Genomic DNA, 17,187 nt, shown 5'->3' with positions numbered 1-17,187 from the left:
CGTCCGTGCTGCCGGACTAGTTTTTCGTGCCGACAGACTCGGTTTCCGCGGGCAAAAGTTTTTCCCGAGTGGCTAATTAGCAGTGATCTCCTGGCGAAAGCGCCGTATATAATAAGCGATCATCTCCACCTGCTGTTTAGCTCGAAACATATCGGCAACTTATGAGGCTCAGGCGCCGGGCCGGGTTTTACGAGCAAACACAAAGAACGCCACGCCTGCCTCGCGACGCAGACGCACGCCGACGCAGACGCTACGGAGCTGGTAACGCGCCGAATCATCCGAAGAGGCCGCAGCTGCTCATCTGCTAACAAACCTAAAGGCTGCACTGCGTAGCTACTAACTGCTGTTCACTGCAAGGAAAATGAAATTAGCGCGTACATACTCTTAAATTTTCTCAGTTTGAAACAACTTTACGGAAACAGTAACGCAATGCGATGTTGCGAAAAAAAGAAAAAAATACAACAAAGAACTGTGAGATGATATGAACAACTGGAAAATGCGCCGCGCGAAGTGACGCAGATACAAAAACGAAGCTTAAACAGAAATAATTTTTTTCTTTGAAGTTCCGGGTCAAGTATGAGAGGAACGTAATGAAGGACACTAGAGAACTGAACTGAAGAGCTATTGTATGGTATCGAGGACGTGGTATTTCTCACCAATATAATCTGTATGGAGGTAACTGTACCTGTGCATTTGTACAACTACGTCTGCATGACAACTCTTCAGTTCAGAATGAAGTGTCTGGCAGATGGTACATCGAACAACCTTCACGCTATTTCTCTACCAATCCACTCTCGAACACTGCGCGGGATAAGCGAGCACTCTCATTTTTCCGTGAAAGCTCTGATTTGTCTTACTTCATTACAATCATCATTTCTCTCTTATGTACGAACGCGCCAATAAAATATTTTCGCATTCGGAAGAGAGAGTTCGTGACTGAAATTTAGTCAAAATATCTGCCCTAACGAAAAACGCCTTTGTTTTAATGATTCCGGCCCCACCCACGATCATATCCGTGGCATTCTTTCCCCTATTTCACAATAACACAAAAAAGCAGCACTTGTTTGATTTTTTTCGATATCCTCCGTCAGTCCTATTTGATAATGTGGATCTCACACCACGCAGAAATACTCCACAAGAGCTCGGACAAACATAGTGTAGGCAGTCTCTTCCAAACATATCAAGCAGTTGGGGCCCGTGCGAGAGTTTGAAAAAAATCCAACTTTCTCGCTACAGCGGTGTGCACTGTTTGAAATTTCCTCACACACTGAAACTGCGTGCCGGAACCCTCTCCGGACAGTGCTGTTATCAGTTGAGCTGCGCAGGTATTACTCACGACCCGTACTCATATATTCACTTCTACCAGGTTTTCTGTTACTCTTGCTAATACATCGTACACAGAAGTCTCCTTTGTACCTTCCAGGACTGTCATCCTCCGAGAAATGATACGGCGGAAAAATGGCTCCCAGAATGAATCTTCCAGTCTGTGATGGAGTATACTATGTTCTTAACCATAGTGCCAGATAAAACTACGTGCCGGACCGAAACTTCAATTTGTTACTGGAAGCCATTTCTGCGCAATATCCTTTCTTCAGCGTATGTTGTGAGTGCATAGAGATTTCGGAGTTTTAGTATGGGAAGATTTCTAGGCATATCTTTGATTTAAAATTTCTGTACTCTCGGCACTGAATATGAATGAACAAACGTTCTGTGTGTGTGAAATCTTATGGGACTTAACTGCTAAGTTCATCAGTCCCTAAGCTTACACACTACTTAACCTAAATTATCCTAAGGACAAACACACAAATCCATACCGGAAGGAGGACTCGAACCTCCGCCGGTAGCAGCCGCACAGTCCATGACTGCAGCGCCCTAGACCGCTCGGCTAATTCCGCGCGGCGAACAAACGTTCTATACTGTAAATCTGAAGTATTACGGATCACCACTACATTAGATTTACATGTGGTTAATCAATGTTTTATTTGTGTAACGTCTAATAGATAAAGGTTCTGCTTGTACGGTGTCATTTCTTTTTGAGGTACTCGTTGGGTGCGGTGTTTTGGATGCAGCGGCAGACGCTCTGTCGTCAACACAGTTGCAGCAGAGACATGCCAACGCCGTACGTCGTTCCAACGAATACTACAAGCAGAGACCTTCGTAAAATAAATGTTAATAATGTTATATAGAAAAAGGAGTGCCAGTTGGGTGGAAGAGAGAGTCAGTTGTTTGATGCTTTTGTTGAAAAGGTCAATGTATCTGAGTACTGCTATAAATCTGTTGGCTGTACTCAAGTCCTTGGCTTCTCACAGATGTAGGCTCGAGCAACGTAAGGACGTCTGCAGTTTGAAGAATAAAGTGGTAGAGATTTCTGTAGGACCAGAAGACATATTATTTTACCCTGCTGAGCCCTCGTAACGTAAGTAGGTCCCGCTACATACGTAGCGGAGCTTTTCTGAAACTTGGAAAATAGGCGACAGGTACTGTCAGAAATAAAGCTAGTAAGAGAAGTCGTGAGTCGTGGCTGGATAGCTTAGTTGGTAAGAGCATAACCGGAAGAAGGTACGGTTTTGGGTTCGAGACCCAGGCCATCTGCTAAGACGTTTTAACTCTACCTGTGTTGAGAATAAATTTCTCAAGCTGCTACGGAATGTACTTTCGTTTGGAACGTCCTGAAAGAGTAAAACCGCAGAGGAGAAGCACTGGCAAAATGTATCCGTGAATCGCACGTGCTCGGCTCTCTCAGAGCACTTCTCCCCAAGTGTTAGCTCGTGGTTCGACCTCCAGTCCGACAGTTTCAACCTGCCAGGAAAACCTTTGTTGACGCGTCTTTCAAAGACAAAGGATGATTTCGGATTAGCAGGAGCGATAAAGAGCGGTTGACACAAAGCTTAGGAGCATGCTGCTTTGCCATCTGAATATGGCGGCTTACTCGTCAGGCGCGTTGGCGACGTCAAGCGACAAGTGGACCCGAGTCCGTGAGAGTCAGCCAGGCGAGCAGACGTCCGTCTTAATTCCGCACCTGACGGACGGTAACGGTCGCGATGCGGTCGCCCCCCCCCCCCCCCCCCCACCCCCCCCGCTCACGGCTGCCCGCAAACACCGGCAGTCGCATTTACGCGGCCGAACCACGCTGGGCGCTGACGTCACTTTCCGGGTGTCCGCCTGCCCATACCGAACGCCCTTTGCTTGCGTCCGCTCACTTGGCCTTTCGCTGGCATCTGGTAATTACCTGCACCCTATGCAGTGCTTTGTCGTCGCGTCACATCGCACACGTAACCACCGCTGTCTCATACTCGTACGGTTTGCAACTGACGTGCTGCAGCTGTTGAGAAGGCAGCGAAATGGACGACGAATCTATACTTCTTTCAGAAATGTATTTCTGTTTCTACAGCAAGAAACGGTCGCGATTAATTTCGCCTTTGATGACAAATTGGTGCCTCCTAAAGGTCAAATACGCACAGTTTGAATTTCTAACTACCACATACCAATGCCATCGTTCTTTGACCAAGCATTTGTACGGTCACAATTCTGTTTATCAGTACATTTAACGAGATAAATCACAATCCGTTTTAACCTAACATGAAGATACAGTGCGAAGCATCATAAAGAGCCATTTTCAAAGGCTGTTAAGTAAACGTTAAAATTTTTTTATTTCATAATCTAAAAATAAATGAAAAAGCATTTTCTGCAATAGTAAGACATCGGTAAATTTTTTAAGATAACTCCGTTAAGATGGCGTCCGTTCTGACGCACACGTTCCTCCAGCCGGACCTTGAGGTGACTCATCGCACTGAGCAGCACTGCCAGTGGGATCTGAACAACTTTTTGTCGGATCCGCTCTTTCATGGCTTCAATTGTTCGAGGAGGGTTGTCTTGGTAAACTTTGCTTCTCGGACTACCCCATAAGAAAAAGTCACGTGTTGTGAGGTCCGGTGAAAGAGAGGGCTATGCAATATCCGTATTTCGGGAGATCGTATGATTTGGAAACAAACCACTGACAATATTCATGCTTATTCGAGCAATGTGGAAGGTTGCCCCGTCCTGCTGGAAAAACGTCTCATTGTTCACTTCCTAGTGTGCAAGTTGTGGAGTAAAACAGTTTTCCAACATGTCTGCGTATCTCTTCAAAGTCACTGTTTAACCACTGCCAAGGCCGTTTCAAAAAAGCGTCGTCCTATAATCCGTAACGAAGACAAGGCGCACCACACAGTAACTTTTGCGGAATGCAGTGGTTGCTGATGCAGCTCTCTAGGATTAACGTCACTTCAGAATCGGAAGTTCAGTCTGTTCACATAACCGGGGAGATGGAAGTGAGTCTCATGATTCATCCACAAACGGTTTACAAAGTACTCGTCTTGATTAACCGTGTCCAAAAATTCTATGCATAACCGGCTTCGGCTCACGTAATTTTTTTCCTTAAGGGCCTGAACTATTCAGATTTTGTGGAGTGAACGTGCAAATCTTGGCGTAAAATTTTTCTTACCGTCCTGTTTGAAATCCTAAGTGTAGCGCTGTGGCAGCGAGCTGAGCGACGAGGACTTCTCGTTCGAAGTTTTCACGTCTGCGCACAGTCTTTGGTCTCCCAGTTTTCTTGTTTGTCGTTCACGCCGTCTCCTCAGTGTTCTCAACCCACTTTTTAATCGCACAGGCAGATTAATGTTGAGCTTCAGTCCGGAACCGCGCGACTGCTACGGTCGCAGGTTCGAATCCTGCCACGGGCATGGATGTGTGTGGTGTCCTTAGGTTAGTTAGGTTTAAGTAGTCCTAAGTTTTAGGGGTCTGATGACCTTCGAAGTTAAGTCCCATAGTGCTCAGACCCATTTTTTTTTTTACTTGCTATGACCACAGGCATAGGGCAAAACAGATTCCTTAACATCAGACTCAAGCACCAGCGCGTTTCCAACAAGTACAAAGTCGTAGCGATGCCTTGTATCTGTGTCGTACCGTCTGGAAGGTTAACTTGTTACGACCTCGGTGTCGGTGTGCGTCACACAGACGTTCGCTAGAATGTCTAAATATTCATTTGCGTACCCGACTCCATCACACAAAGCGCTTTGTCCGACACTGTCTAACAAAGAGGGGGCAAAGTCGCCTCGAGTAACACAACCTGATGACCGAGACGCAGCTGAAAAGCATCGACGGTGTGCCGCGCAGATAAATAATTTCGCACGGACGGACTCGTGAGGAAATTTACGGCGGGCCTCGCCTGCTCTGACAATGGGAGAGAGCGAGGTGGCCGCCAGGACTCTGTGCGAACGGCCGCCATAAACTGTTTACTCCTATCACTCAAAAACTAACAGCCGTATGCGAAACATTTCCTGGTATTGTGTTACGCAGCGAGAGGCGCCACCGGCGTGCCGCGCCGGGGAGAGGCAAACCTATAGAGAGAGGGCCGCGCGCGCGTGTTTTTCCTTGCGCGCCAGTAAATATCGGCCGTCTGCACTCGGCGTTTAGATTGGCGGCCGCCCTCGGCCACCTCCACGTAACCCCCCCCCCCCCCCCCTCTTCCTCCGGCGAACAATTCAGCGCAACTACACTGTCAGACGCGGCCGAGCTTCTTACCGACGTAGCGACCTCAGTTTACTGCCCCGTAAACGTCACGTCAAACTGAGACGCATCACGGGCGGGCACGGCCCTAAACGTCTTGCAGCGTTCTGGTTGGCTGCCTGTGTGTGTGTGTGTGTGTGTGTGTGTGTGTGTGTTTTAGGGACAGGACGTACCCTAAAGGTACTCAATGGTAATACAAAATAATTCTGAAGTCATTTGAACAACAACCCCTCCCCCAACCCCCCGTACCCCTTGGGCATTATCACACAAACATTTGGTTGTATGGTTCTATGATATCATTAGTCTGGATTTTACGATAAGACACAACCATCAACATCAACATGTAATGTCACCTTATATTGTCGGTAATGTCGTATAATTACTAGTGATAGGTTCTGTATGTAGAACGAAACAAGTACAACCCACTTACAGGATTACTCATCGAACCAGAACACACATTCCATAAAAAATAGATCAAATAAAAACAGACATGACGTGCTCAACGTCTCTGAATCAAGAAGCACGAAACTCCAGTAACTCAGGAACAGAAACGTGTTGGCTCAAAATGGCTCAAATGGCTCTGAGCACTATAGGACTTAACATATGAGGTCATCAGTCCCCTAGACGTAGAACTACTTAAACCTAACTAACCTAAGGACATAACACACATTCATGCCCGACGCAGGATTCCAACCTGCGACCGTAGCAGTCACGCAGTTCCGGAATGAAGCGCCTAGAACCGCTCGGCCACCGCGGCCGGCGAAACGTGTTGTCCAAAATATAAAAAATCAATAACACGTAGTTGACTAAGCCTTGTGTCTCGGCTGATACGTCTTAATGCAATGCGCATACCAAGTCGACAAACTCGGCATCATTGACCAGTTACTGCAATCAGCCACAATGCTCAAAAATCTAAGAGAATCTGCATCGGTTCGATTTAAACTGAACAGTTACATAAATCTAACGGCGTGCACGGTAGAACACAAACTAAGATCTATTGTAACACAGGGGTGGACACCAATGAGGAGTCCGCTAGTAAAATCCTAGTTCGAGAAGTTCTTGAGGTGGATTAAAGCAAGAGATACAAAAGACGTAAGGAGGAGACGGGCGTTTTGTTTAGTAAGTGCAAGTAAGCCAGAGGAATGGTCAACGAACGCTAATTCCCACTGCAGGTAGACTTACTCTGAAAGATTCCAAGGCGAGTTAACAGACGTGCTGCTTCCTCCAGTGTCCATCTAGCACAATGACTGGCTGAATTCTGCTATCTGGGCAACAGAATAACTGACGCTAGCCACTGTAGAAAGGACATAAGATGCAGAGAGAGAGAGAGAAGAGGAATTTGCGCTTCTGCAGAGGAGTAAGGAGAATCTTACTTCGACAACGTATTCGAAGTTGGGTGACTGGGTTTACAAAACGTTCAGGAATAACATGCATGTGTATAGATGAAGAACGTTGTGCGTGGAAGAGTATACAGCAATCATTTTGCAGTTGATGTAAAAAGGAAGAATGGAAAATTATGGCTTAAGGCTGCTTAGATACCAGCCACACGCAGAGCGTGAGAAAACATAGGAAAGAAAAACGGCCGTACCCTCTCAAAGAAACCATCCTGGCCTTAAGCGACTTAGGTAAATCACGGAAAACCTAAATGAGGATGGTCGGACAGGGTTTTGAACCAATTTGTCCTGAATGTGAGTCCGCTGTGTGACCACTGCCCCCACCTCACTCGCTTGTGAATGCCAGAGGACTGATGAGGAAGATCTAAGGAGTTTGGTAACCAGAGAAATATGTAAAAGTTTTTTGATCTTCAATCATATCATCTCATTTGTGAAAAAGTATTATTTATTTACAGAACATTCCCAGTTATGAGGAGATAGTATGATGGTATTTAGGGCTACATCATATTCAATAAAACTTTCAATAACACCAGGATGTTTATTTTCATAACGTGTAACCATAAAAACACCAATCTCCTTGCTGATTGGTTTCAGTTTTTCCTCTAGTTTTGACAGGCTCCTTTCATTCTCAGTAGATGCTGCTAAGACTTCAATCTCACTTCTTCTGTATGATTCCCAATCTTCGCCCCAAATTTCATCAAGAATTCGTTCTTCTAATATGTTTTCATAACTAGAACAATCAAGCACTATAGGGGATTTTCTCTTCGTATGTTGTTTACTAGTACCTGGCACTGGTTTAGAAGCACCTTGTGGTATTTCAAGCATGTGTTCATCAGTGGCGTCCTTCATTGGAGTCCATACCACTCTTCAAATAAACCTTAATCTGTGTTCTGCCTTCTCCAGCGTTAGATTTATGTAATTTTTCTGTTTAAATCGAACCGATGCAGGTACTCTTAGATTCTTGACCATTGTGGCTGATTATAGTAACTTGTCCAGGATTTCTTACGGATTCCAGGCATCCTTTCAGATTTCCAGTGCTGTAAACTGCTTACTTGCGACGTCCTAGCTTCTGTTTACACTCGTACCATACTATAACACCATTACTCTCAGTAGTACCCGTTTCAAATGTAATTAAATTCGTTTCAGGCTGAACAGCTCTAAAACAAAGACAGGGAAATAGAATGGAGCTCTTTGATCCACTTTGTCAGTGGTGCAGAGTTGCCCCTTTTTTCCCAGAAAATAACCTTCAGGGCTGCTTTCAATCGTAGATTGATAGGTAACGTGTTGATTAAAAGTTTCTGGGTACGATTTAGACAATATTTCTACACAAAAAAGAATGTCATTGGCCTTATGTTTAAGTAGTTTACTGATAGCAAAATACCACTTTTTCTTCAGGAAAAATTACCTCGAAAATACAGTAGCTCAGATTTGTTTGACAGAAAATTACAAGTAGAGAGGGCAAAATAACTCATATAGATGAGCTAGTAGAAACTGCCAATTGTTGGACAGAATGAAAATACTTCCAAAATGTTTATTAGAATAGGTGTTAGGCAGGATTAAATCTTATTTCAGAGCTGGAGCAAAGCTACCTCCCAAGGGGCAAATTAGCCTAGCTTTATGGTACACAGATTTCCTAAAAATAACAATCAGGTGAAAAGCTCAACAATCATATGGAACGTGTTGTGACGAAGTACAGAAGCTCTACTATTAGGAAGCAGTTCTGTCTAAGTTCATGTCTTTATTTTTTTAATGTCCTTAATCACCGCTAATAATTTCTTTTTACGTCACGTAATTATCCTTACCGGTCGATACAACATATTTTTCCATCATCTTTCACTTAAGAACATTTTAATTTATTTTTCACAAGAAAAAATAATTTTCATTTTTTTATGATAAAGAAGGAGACTATTAAACTGCCTCACGAAGAAGTATATTATTATTTATTAAAATACATTTTTAAAAACATGGACTTTAACAAGGTGCTAAAATAATTGACACTAAGAGCATTTCGCAGGGAAAAAAGAATGATAGCAAGTAAGTTCGCCGATGAAAGCATAATTGAAGAGGGTAAGGATAAACTGGAAGGGGGTTGTAAGAAGGCCCGACGTAAAAATACCGCTCCCCCTAGTAGTGAGGTTCTGTTTCGATTGCTCACCTGGTCGGGGATTTTCATCACTGGCGAACTAGGTGTCTGTATCGTCCTAATCGTTTTCTCTCATTTCATCGACGCGAAAGTCGCCAAATTCTCATCAAACAGAAGTCTTGCCCCTGGCTGTCGAACATCCCCAATCATTAATGCCACACGGTCATTTCGTTCCAGGGAATTTATTTCCTTTAGTTATACCCGTAAATTAGAGAACAGGCTTTTAGGAGAACCATATCGTGTCTCTCTCAAGAATTTCCATTTATGTTCACAGAGTATTTCTGTAACACTTTAGTGCGGGCTATATCGACCCATTACAAACCTAGCAGATCGTCTGTGAATTCGTTCTACGCCTCTTACGATGTCTGCTGGATAAGGACTCAAAACGCCGGAACGAGACAATCGCTCGTACAAGGATCTCGCATTAGATTTCCTCGAACGCCGTGCAGTTGTTGCGGACCGCAGGTGCAAGCGCATCGCAGCTCATGGCGAATATTTCTCATTCTGAAGGTAGATTTGAGCAGTGTTGAAAATGTTGAAATAATAGCTGAAGAGTCAGTGTTGTTAACAAGCTGAACACTGCCCGGGGTCAGGTGCGCGGCTGGGATTGAGGCGCGGGCGGCGGCCGCAAATAAACCGAGCCGCGGGCTGCGAACGCCGTGTCGATGGTCGCAGCCAGCCGCTGGCGGCGGGCGGCCGTAACGCTCCAGTCCCGAGCTTCGCCGTAATCCCGCGTACGTCGACGACAAACGAAGCACGTATTTATTGCGTTGCGCCGCCGCCGCCGCCGCACGCGGAGAGTGAATGAGTGAGGGGAGCGAGCGAGCCGGCTCGGCGAACTAACTCACACAGCCAATTCGACTTTCGCTTCTCCTCCTCTTTTTGCTTTCGTCCTGAACTCGGCGTACATCTCCGGAGGAGACATTTATCGGGTGGTGGAAGCGCCTTTTTCTGTTGTGCGGAGCTATTTTACGCCTTTTTCACGCCTCGTTATTGTCACCCACATGTAACGGTCTTTTTGTTTTTCTCGCTGTCTTTGCGCCACTTCAAGGTTCTCTACCTCGGAAGATGTGCTGGAAACGGGGCAATAAAGGAGCCCGGAAGTGGCGAAGCCGATTCGCACAGTGTTCGTTCAAAATTACAGTAAAACTGTGAATGAAACAGGGAAGTCAGTTAAAATTGACACAGAGGAAGGGTCCGATAACCCTCCAAACGGCGAGCGATGATTTTGTAGAGGAAGGTAGATACGAAGCCTTGAGGAAGATGTCACATTATCGCTTACGACGAAGGCTACATTCGATCTGCTGTAGACTGAAGGCATCTCAAATGCAGTCCCGTTTAAATTAGTAGCTCTTCACTATCGTTTCACTTAGGTGTTCACTATCGTTTCACTTAGGTGGCATTTAAATGAGTTTGCAACTCGTGAAGCTAAACAGGCCTCTCACGCGAGACCCCGTAGTTGTATGGAATAAGAAGGGCGAAGGTGTTCGCAGAGGAAGAACGGATTCCGGGCATCTCGAGTCTAAATTTCGTCCTATCTCTCAGAGTATTTTGTAATAGTTCCAGCGCCAACAGTAACAACATTATGTCACTGTACTACTAAATTCAAGAGTTTTGAAATACCGTTAAGAAGTGTAATTATTTGAAAATCTAGTTCACTGTCAACAGCCGCTAATGAGTAGTTTTATATTACAAACACATTCAGCCCTCGGACTATCATCAGGTATTAACACCTGATGACGGTCTGAGGACTGAAATTAGTTGTATTACAGAAATATTTATTGGCAACTCTTAGCGGTGAACTATGGAGTTAAAAAAAAGTAAATTTAGATATGTCGGGGCCCACCTTCACAAAACGTAAAAAGTATGGCGTTCGAGAGAAACCCGTTCTCTCTTCAATATCTCGGCTGACAGAAACGTTACGAGTATTTCTCCTAAACGCCTGTTACGAAGGAGAGGAGTGTCCTACCAGTACTTCCCTAATCATTCCCGACGCTACTTTCGCTTCTATCGATGTCTATTCAAGCGGCCAAGTGTGCTCTAACTGCTAACAAGTCTTCACTGCTCTCACATACTACGTTTGATATTTCGTAAGCATTATGTACGATTTTTATGTTATTTCTTCCACGCTGTTTTTTCTATTACAGCATTATACAAATGTGTCAGTGGCATAAATGAATTCTTGAAAGATTCCAGGATAAAGATTCCTCTCGGCTGTTTTAGAACTTCCTTACGGATTTAAACTGTATGGCGACTGTGTTTCTCTGACGATGGTCTAAGCGAAGGAGCTACCCGAGCGCTACTTCCGACCTACCTTCACAGCTTTGAATCCGCCAGATCCTCTCTGGTGCTTTCCAAATGTTACAGAAGCCCTCCTGCGTATATTGCTCGACTAGGACTCTCGAAGAAAGGACATCGCCAACAAATGGTTTTAGCCGTAGGCTAGGGGGTTGTTTTCCTAATGAACCTTGCATTCCGAGCTGGTTCTAGTGGTGGGCCAGTGCACACGCGAGTTGACGGGCTCACCTTCGCTGACGGTGATGACGCTGTGCGGCGGGAAGGTGGGCTGGTTGTCGTTGACGTCGACGACGGCGACGCGGATGGTGGCGGTGCCGGTGAGCTGCGGAGAGCCGCCGTCCGTCGCGATCACCGTCAGCCGGTAGGCGTCGCGGATCTCGCGGTCCAGCACGATGTTCGTTTTGACGACGCCCGAGAAGGCCGGCTCGATGACGAACGCGTTGTCGTGGTTGCCGTCGGCGATGTGGTACTGCAGCTGCCCGTTGGCGCCGCTGTCCGCGTCCGTCGCCGAGACCTGCCGGTCAGAAGTGGGCGTCAGCATCTGCTCGCGACCGGAGCCAGCGGTTACACAGGTTACTACAATCCTCATCACCTGTCACATCGATTCAGTTAAAAGGTCTGTGATAATTATAATTGGACAGACCAATAAATCAGAACTGATCACCAACAAACTCCTTCCAGTCTCCACATCAATATAGAGTATCACACTACTTGTTATGTGTGACGGAACAGGCAAAGGTAAGAACTAACCAAACAAATGTGGCGCTGACTCGTATACAAGTACACGAATCCTTATTCATTCACACACGTAGATCTACAGGGATGCATCGTCCTGGATGACATCGTGCTGCAATTCAGGTGGGGTATACAGGTGTGTCAAGTGAAGGGCACGAGGGGAGAAAGGAGATGCGGAACGGTACTGGAGAAGGGTGGCTGATGGCTGGAAGGAAGAAGGATGTACCGGAAGGTTATCAACGTTGTCTGTCTTGTTTACGTGCCTATGGCCGAACCAGCGCCTTGACCATTTGGTGGCTTCTTCCATTCACTCGTCCCATTACTTATATTCCACCCATTGCCATATTCATTTCATTTCTTTTAGACACATTCACGGAACATATTTTCCGGCATTACAAGTTGTTGCCACACACTGCCCATCGGTACAAAAATAAATAAATAAATAAATAAAAATAAAATAAAAGATTTTCAAGTGCAAGCCTAGTGGAACAGAACAAAAATTAAAGTTTAAAATCTGTTTCGGACTAACCTTTTATATCTGTTTACAATTAGTGATTTGTCATTACTCCTTTACACGTAGAGGTCTAGACTATTTAGGTCAGTGAGTGGCGAAACTGAGGAACCATATGACATGCCAAAATATTTCCCTAGTCTGTGTTCTCTGATTTACTATGACAACTCACGTTACGTGCGTTGTTCGACCTATAGAGCCTATGACGTATGGGCAGCTGCTGCTCCTTCTGTTATTCTTTTCAGTCCGAAGAAAGATCTGTTGCAGCTCTCGCCGCATCTCGAGCAAGCCTCTTGAAGCCAGCATAGGTACTGCAACCCACATCCATTTCAAACTGCTTAACGTAGCCAAGCGTTGGTGTGTCTGTACAGTTCTGAGTCACCACTGTTACCTCCGTTAGGAAACTGACTATTCATTGATGAGTATCATGTGTCCTTTCGAATTACCACTTCCTTTAGTCATGTTGTACCCCAATTCGATTGTGTGCTTCTTCATCACTTACGTGTTGTTGTTGTTGTTCTGGTCTTCAGTCCTGAGACTGGTTTGATGCAGCTTCCCATCCTACTCTATCCTGTGCAAGTTTCATCTCCCAGTACCTACCGCAACCTACATCCTTCTGAATCTGCTTAGTGTATTGATCTCTTGGTCTCCCTCTACGATTTTTACCCTCCACGCTGCCCTCCAGTACTAAATTGGTGATCCCTTGATGCCTCAGAATATGTCCTACCAACCGATCCCTTCTTGTAGTCAAGTTGTGCCACAATCTCCTCCCCAATCCTATTCAATACCTTCTCATTAGTTATGTGATCTACCCATCTAATCTTCAGCACTCTTCTGTTGCACCATATTTCGAGAGCTTCTATTCTCTTCTTGTCCAAACTATTTTTCGTCCATGTTTCACTTCCATACATGGCTACACTCCATACAAATACTTTCAGAAACGACTTCCTGACACTTAAATCTATACTGGATGTTAACAAATTTCTCTTCTTCAGAAACGCTTTCCTTGCCATTGGCAGTTTACATTTTATATCCTCTCTACTTCGACCATCATGACTTACTTGATATGTTACTGTAAACTTCAGCTTTCTCACGTAAGACCACATTGATAAGTCTTGTATTCTCTTTTTGTCTGAATTATTTGCTGTCCACATTTCGCTTACGTACACTCCAGACGATACATGACGATACAAGAATCTGTGGTCCATGTTAATAAATTGCAGAAGTGCTTTATTGTTTGCTACTGTGAGTGTTCGTTTTGTATTCTCGACATATAGCTCATGATGATGATCATTATCATTATAATTATCATCATCATCATCATCATAACGCTTTGTTCTTCTTCTTCTTATGAAGGCTATGTCTTGTTGCTGCAAGCATTCTTCCCTACTCTGTGCTATTCTCATCATTTCTCGATAATGATGCACTATGTTACTTCTAGCACATCTTCGACTATTTTCTCCTTTCGTATTCTTTTCCAATACTTCTCCTTGCAACATATCTGTAAAAATCATATTGTGCCTCAATATGTGAAAACAAAGCTTTTTTTTTTTTTTTACTTTTCTGGATAGGTTGTGCGGATTTTCACTGTTCACTGAGATGTTCCAGAACGTCCTCGATGTTTTTATTTTTCTTCTTTTTTCCCTACGTCTGGCCCGTATCAGTCTCCTCCGAAGCCACATTTTCATCGTACGAGAACGGTTTTTGTTTGTCTTCACAGGTGTGTAGCTCCGAGAGACATATAGATGAATGACTCGACTTCTTTTATTTCTGTGTAAGCCTGATTAGCGAGGTGCTTGTATTTTTGACTTACACATATAAGCGGCAAATACTTTGGGTTTTGCGCCAGGTGTGAGTGTAGGTGGTAAGAATGTGGAGGCCCGTGCTGACCTGGAGGACGAAGGTGCCCTTGGAGTTGCCCTCCCAGACGGCGGCCCAGTACTGCGGCTGCGTGAAGCGCGGCTCGTTGTCGTTGGCGTCGCGCAGCGCCACGACGAGCGGGCAGTAGGCGGCGTGAGCCTCGGAGCGCGCCGCCACCACCAGCCGGCGCTCCGCCGGGGACCGCGCCTCCACGTCCAGCCCCGCCGGGTCGCGCACGCGCACCACGCCCGACCCGGCGTCCACCGAGAAGGCGCCGTCCTCGTTGCCGGCCGCCAGGCTGAACGCGATGTTGTGCCGGCGGCCGTCCGCGCGCACCGCCGACACCTGCGCACGCCGCCGCACTCGAGTCCGCTCTCCGACTACAACTATGTAAGGCTGTTTACAATCTGTACAGAGACCAGATGGCAGCTGTAAGAGGCGAGGGGCATGAAAGGGAAGCGGTGGTTGGGAAGGGAGTAAGACAGGGTTGTAGCCTCTCCCCGATGTTATTCAATCTGTATATTGAGCAAGCAGTGGAGGAAACAAAATAAAAATTCGGAGTAGGAATTAAAATCCATGGAGAAGAAATAAAAACTATGAGGTTTGCCGATGACATTGTAATTCTGGCAGAGACAGCAAAGGACTTGGAAGAGCAGTTGCACGGAATGGACAGTGTCTTGAAAGAAGGATATAACACGAACAACAAAAGCAAAACGAGTATAATGGAATGTAGTCGAATTAAGTCGGGTGATGCTGAGGGAATTAGATTAGGAAATGAGACACTTAAAGTAGTAAAGGAGTTTTGCTATTTGGGGAGCAAAATAACTGATGATGGTCGAAGTAGAGAGGATATAAAACGTAGACTGGCAATGGCAAGGAAAGCGTTTCTGAAGAAGAGAAATTTGTTAACATCGAGTATAGATTTAAGTGTCAGGAAGTCGTTTCTGAAAGTATTTGTATGGAGTGTAGCCATGTATGGAAGTGAAACATGGACGATAAATAGTTTGGACAAGAATAGGATAGAGGCTTTCGAAATGTGGTGCTACAGAAGAATGTTGAAGATTAGATCGGTAGATCACGTAACTAATGAGGAGGTATTGAATAGAACTGGGCAGAAGAGGAGTTTGTGGCACAACTTGACCAGAAGAAGGGATCGGTTGGTAGGACATGTTCTGAGGCAGAGATGAATTACACCAAGCAGATTCAGAAGGATGTAGGTTGCGGTAGGTACTGGGAGATGAAGAAGCTTGCACAGGATAGAGTAGCATGGAGAGCTGCATCAAACCAGTCTCTGGACTGAAGACCACAACAACTACAACTGATATTTAAGTACACATCTGTAGTCCTGGTACACTTTGAACTCGAGGTGAAATACCGAAGCTACCGCTTCAGTAGCCAAAGCAAAATGTTGCAACCCTCCTCTATTTTACCAGTGAGGCGCTGCATTTACAGTGGTGCGATGATTTCGGTGTGCACTAAGACTAAAGACATGTACCTGCAAACAAATATTACTTAATTGTAGATAAGTATTCTACATGATGCCCCAGGAGGAACGATCGATATTGAGGTACACACGGTGATTCAGTCGCCCCTACCTACGGGTTGTATGCAACCTGTAACACGTTTAGACACCACGCGCGAGATTTTTCATATTCTTTCGCTCGCTAGTCCTAGAGAAAAATGAACGGGACCTTTTTGTAGTTAAGTTTTGTACTGCGATATGTTTTCGCTAAAGGTCACAGATTTCGAGTTGCTCAATAAAAACGCTTTTGAAGGTCACTTTTATACGTTTTTCTCGAATAATTGAGAACTACGCACTCTAGCAAAAACGTATCCCCACACAAAATTCAACTACATTATATTTATTATAAAATCGCCCTGTCCTTTTTTCTGTAGGACTAATAGTCTGCATGTAAAGTAGGAGATTATGAATATGTTGCTTGCGGTATTTCAAGGCGTTGCGGGTTGCATAAAACCCATAAGTAGGGGCATTTCAGTCACCCTGTATGATAGGAACGCTTATTTGGACAAAAAAATTTCATTCAGACGCATGCCCCATTCCGATTTCTGTTTGGGCTACTGGCGTGTATGTATGTCTCTTTCCCACCGAACTTCTTTGACGTTTTAGTCTCGCCCGACCTAGGATTCCCTTCCTGCCATTGTACTCACCTGCTGAACGCGCACTTGGCTTTGCTGTGTTGAGACCGAAATAGTCCGACGGCTCGCCACTTTGTGAGAGACAAGCATCGGCTAACTGTGTTTCTTCACGCGCTGGCTAAAGTGCCACAGATCTACACTAATGAATAACCTGCAGATATGGTGTACCTTCATTGCTTTGCTATGGGAGTGCTCCCCGCTGCTGTCGAAGAATACCGTCGGCGCTTTGGACACTACTTCCTGTCCGCAGAGCTTTGAACGGAGTTTTCAGCACACTGCGTGGAACACCTGTTCTCCTAGTTGCCATTTGTCTCCTGAACGTTTAGTTCGACAACCTCTGCAGTAATAGCAACACACTGTTGTGCAACAGCTGCAATGTGACGTGTACGATAATGCTGAGAGGTGAACGTCTTACGCGTGTTGATATGTTTACTAACTGTTGTACATGTTTTAGTCTGACAATGTAATGAGTAACACAGAAAATAAATAACAATGTACATTCCATGTGTTCTATCTCCAAAAACATTCGGAATAGGACAAAT

General features: G+C 45.1%; 1 protein-coding gene across 1 annotated transcript in view; it reads right to left on the bottom strand.

Annotated features, from left to right (window-relative positions):
- The window catches only part of LOC126278940 (protein dachsous), a 287,615-nt gene that overhangs the window by 37,167 nt on the left and 233,261 nt on the right, over positions 1-17,187 (bottom strand). The window contains exons 20-21 of the mRNA XM_049979218.1: positions 14,519-14,833; positions 11,611-11,896 (exon numbers count right to left, since the gene is read on the bottom strand). Of these exons, the coding sequence (XP_049835175.1) occupies positions 11,611-11,896; positions 14,519-14,833 (601 nt within the window). The remainder of the gene's footprint in view (positions 1-11,610; positions 11,897-14,518; positions 14,834-17,187) is intronic.

Source organism: Schistocerca gregaria, chromosome 6 (assembly GCF_023897955.1).
Source record: "Schistocerca gregaria isolate iqSchGreg1 chromosome 6, iqSchGreg1.2, whole genome shotgun sequence".
NCBI lineage: Eukaryota > Metazoa > Arthropoda > Insecta > Orthoptera > Acrididae > Schistocerca > Schistocerca gregaria.
The sequence above is the reverse complement of the archived record's forward strand: the minus strand, read 5'-3'. Positions and strand labels throughout refer to the sequence as shown.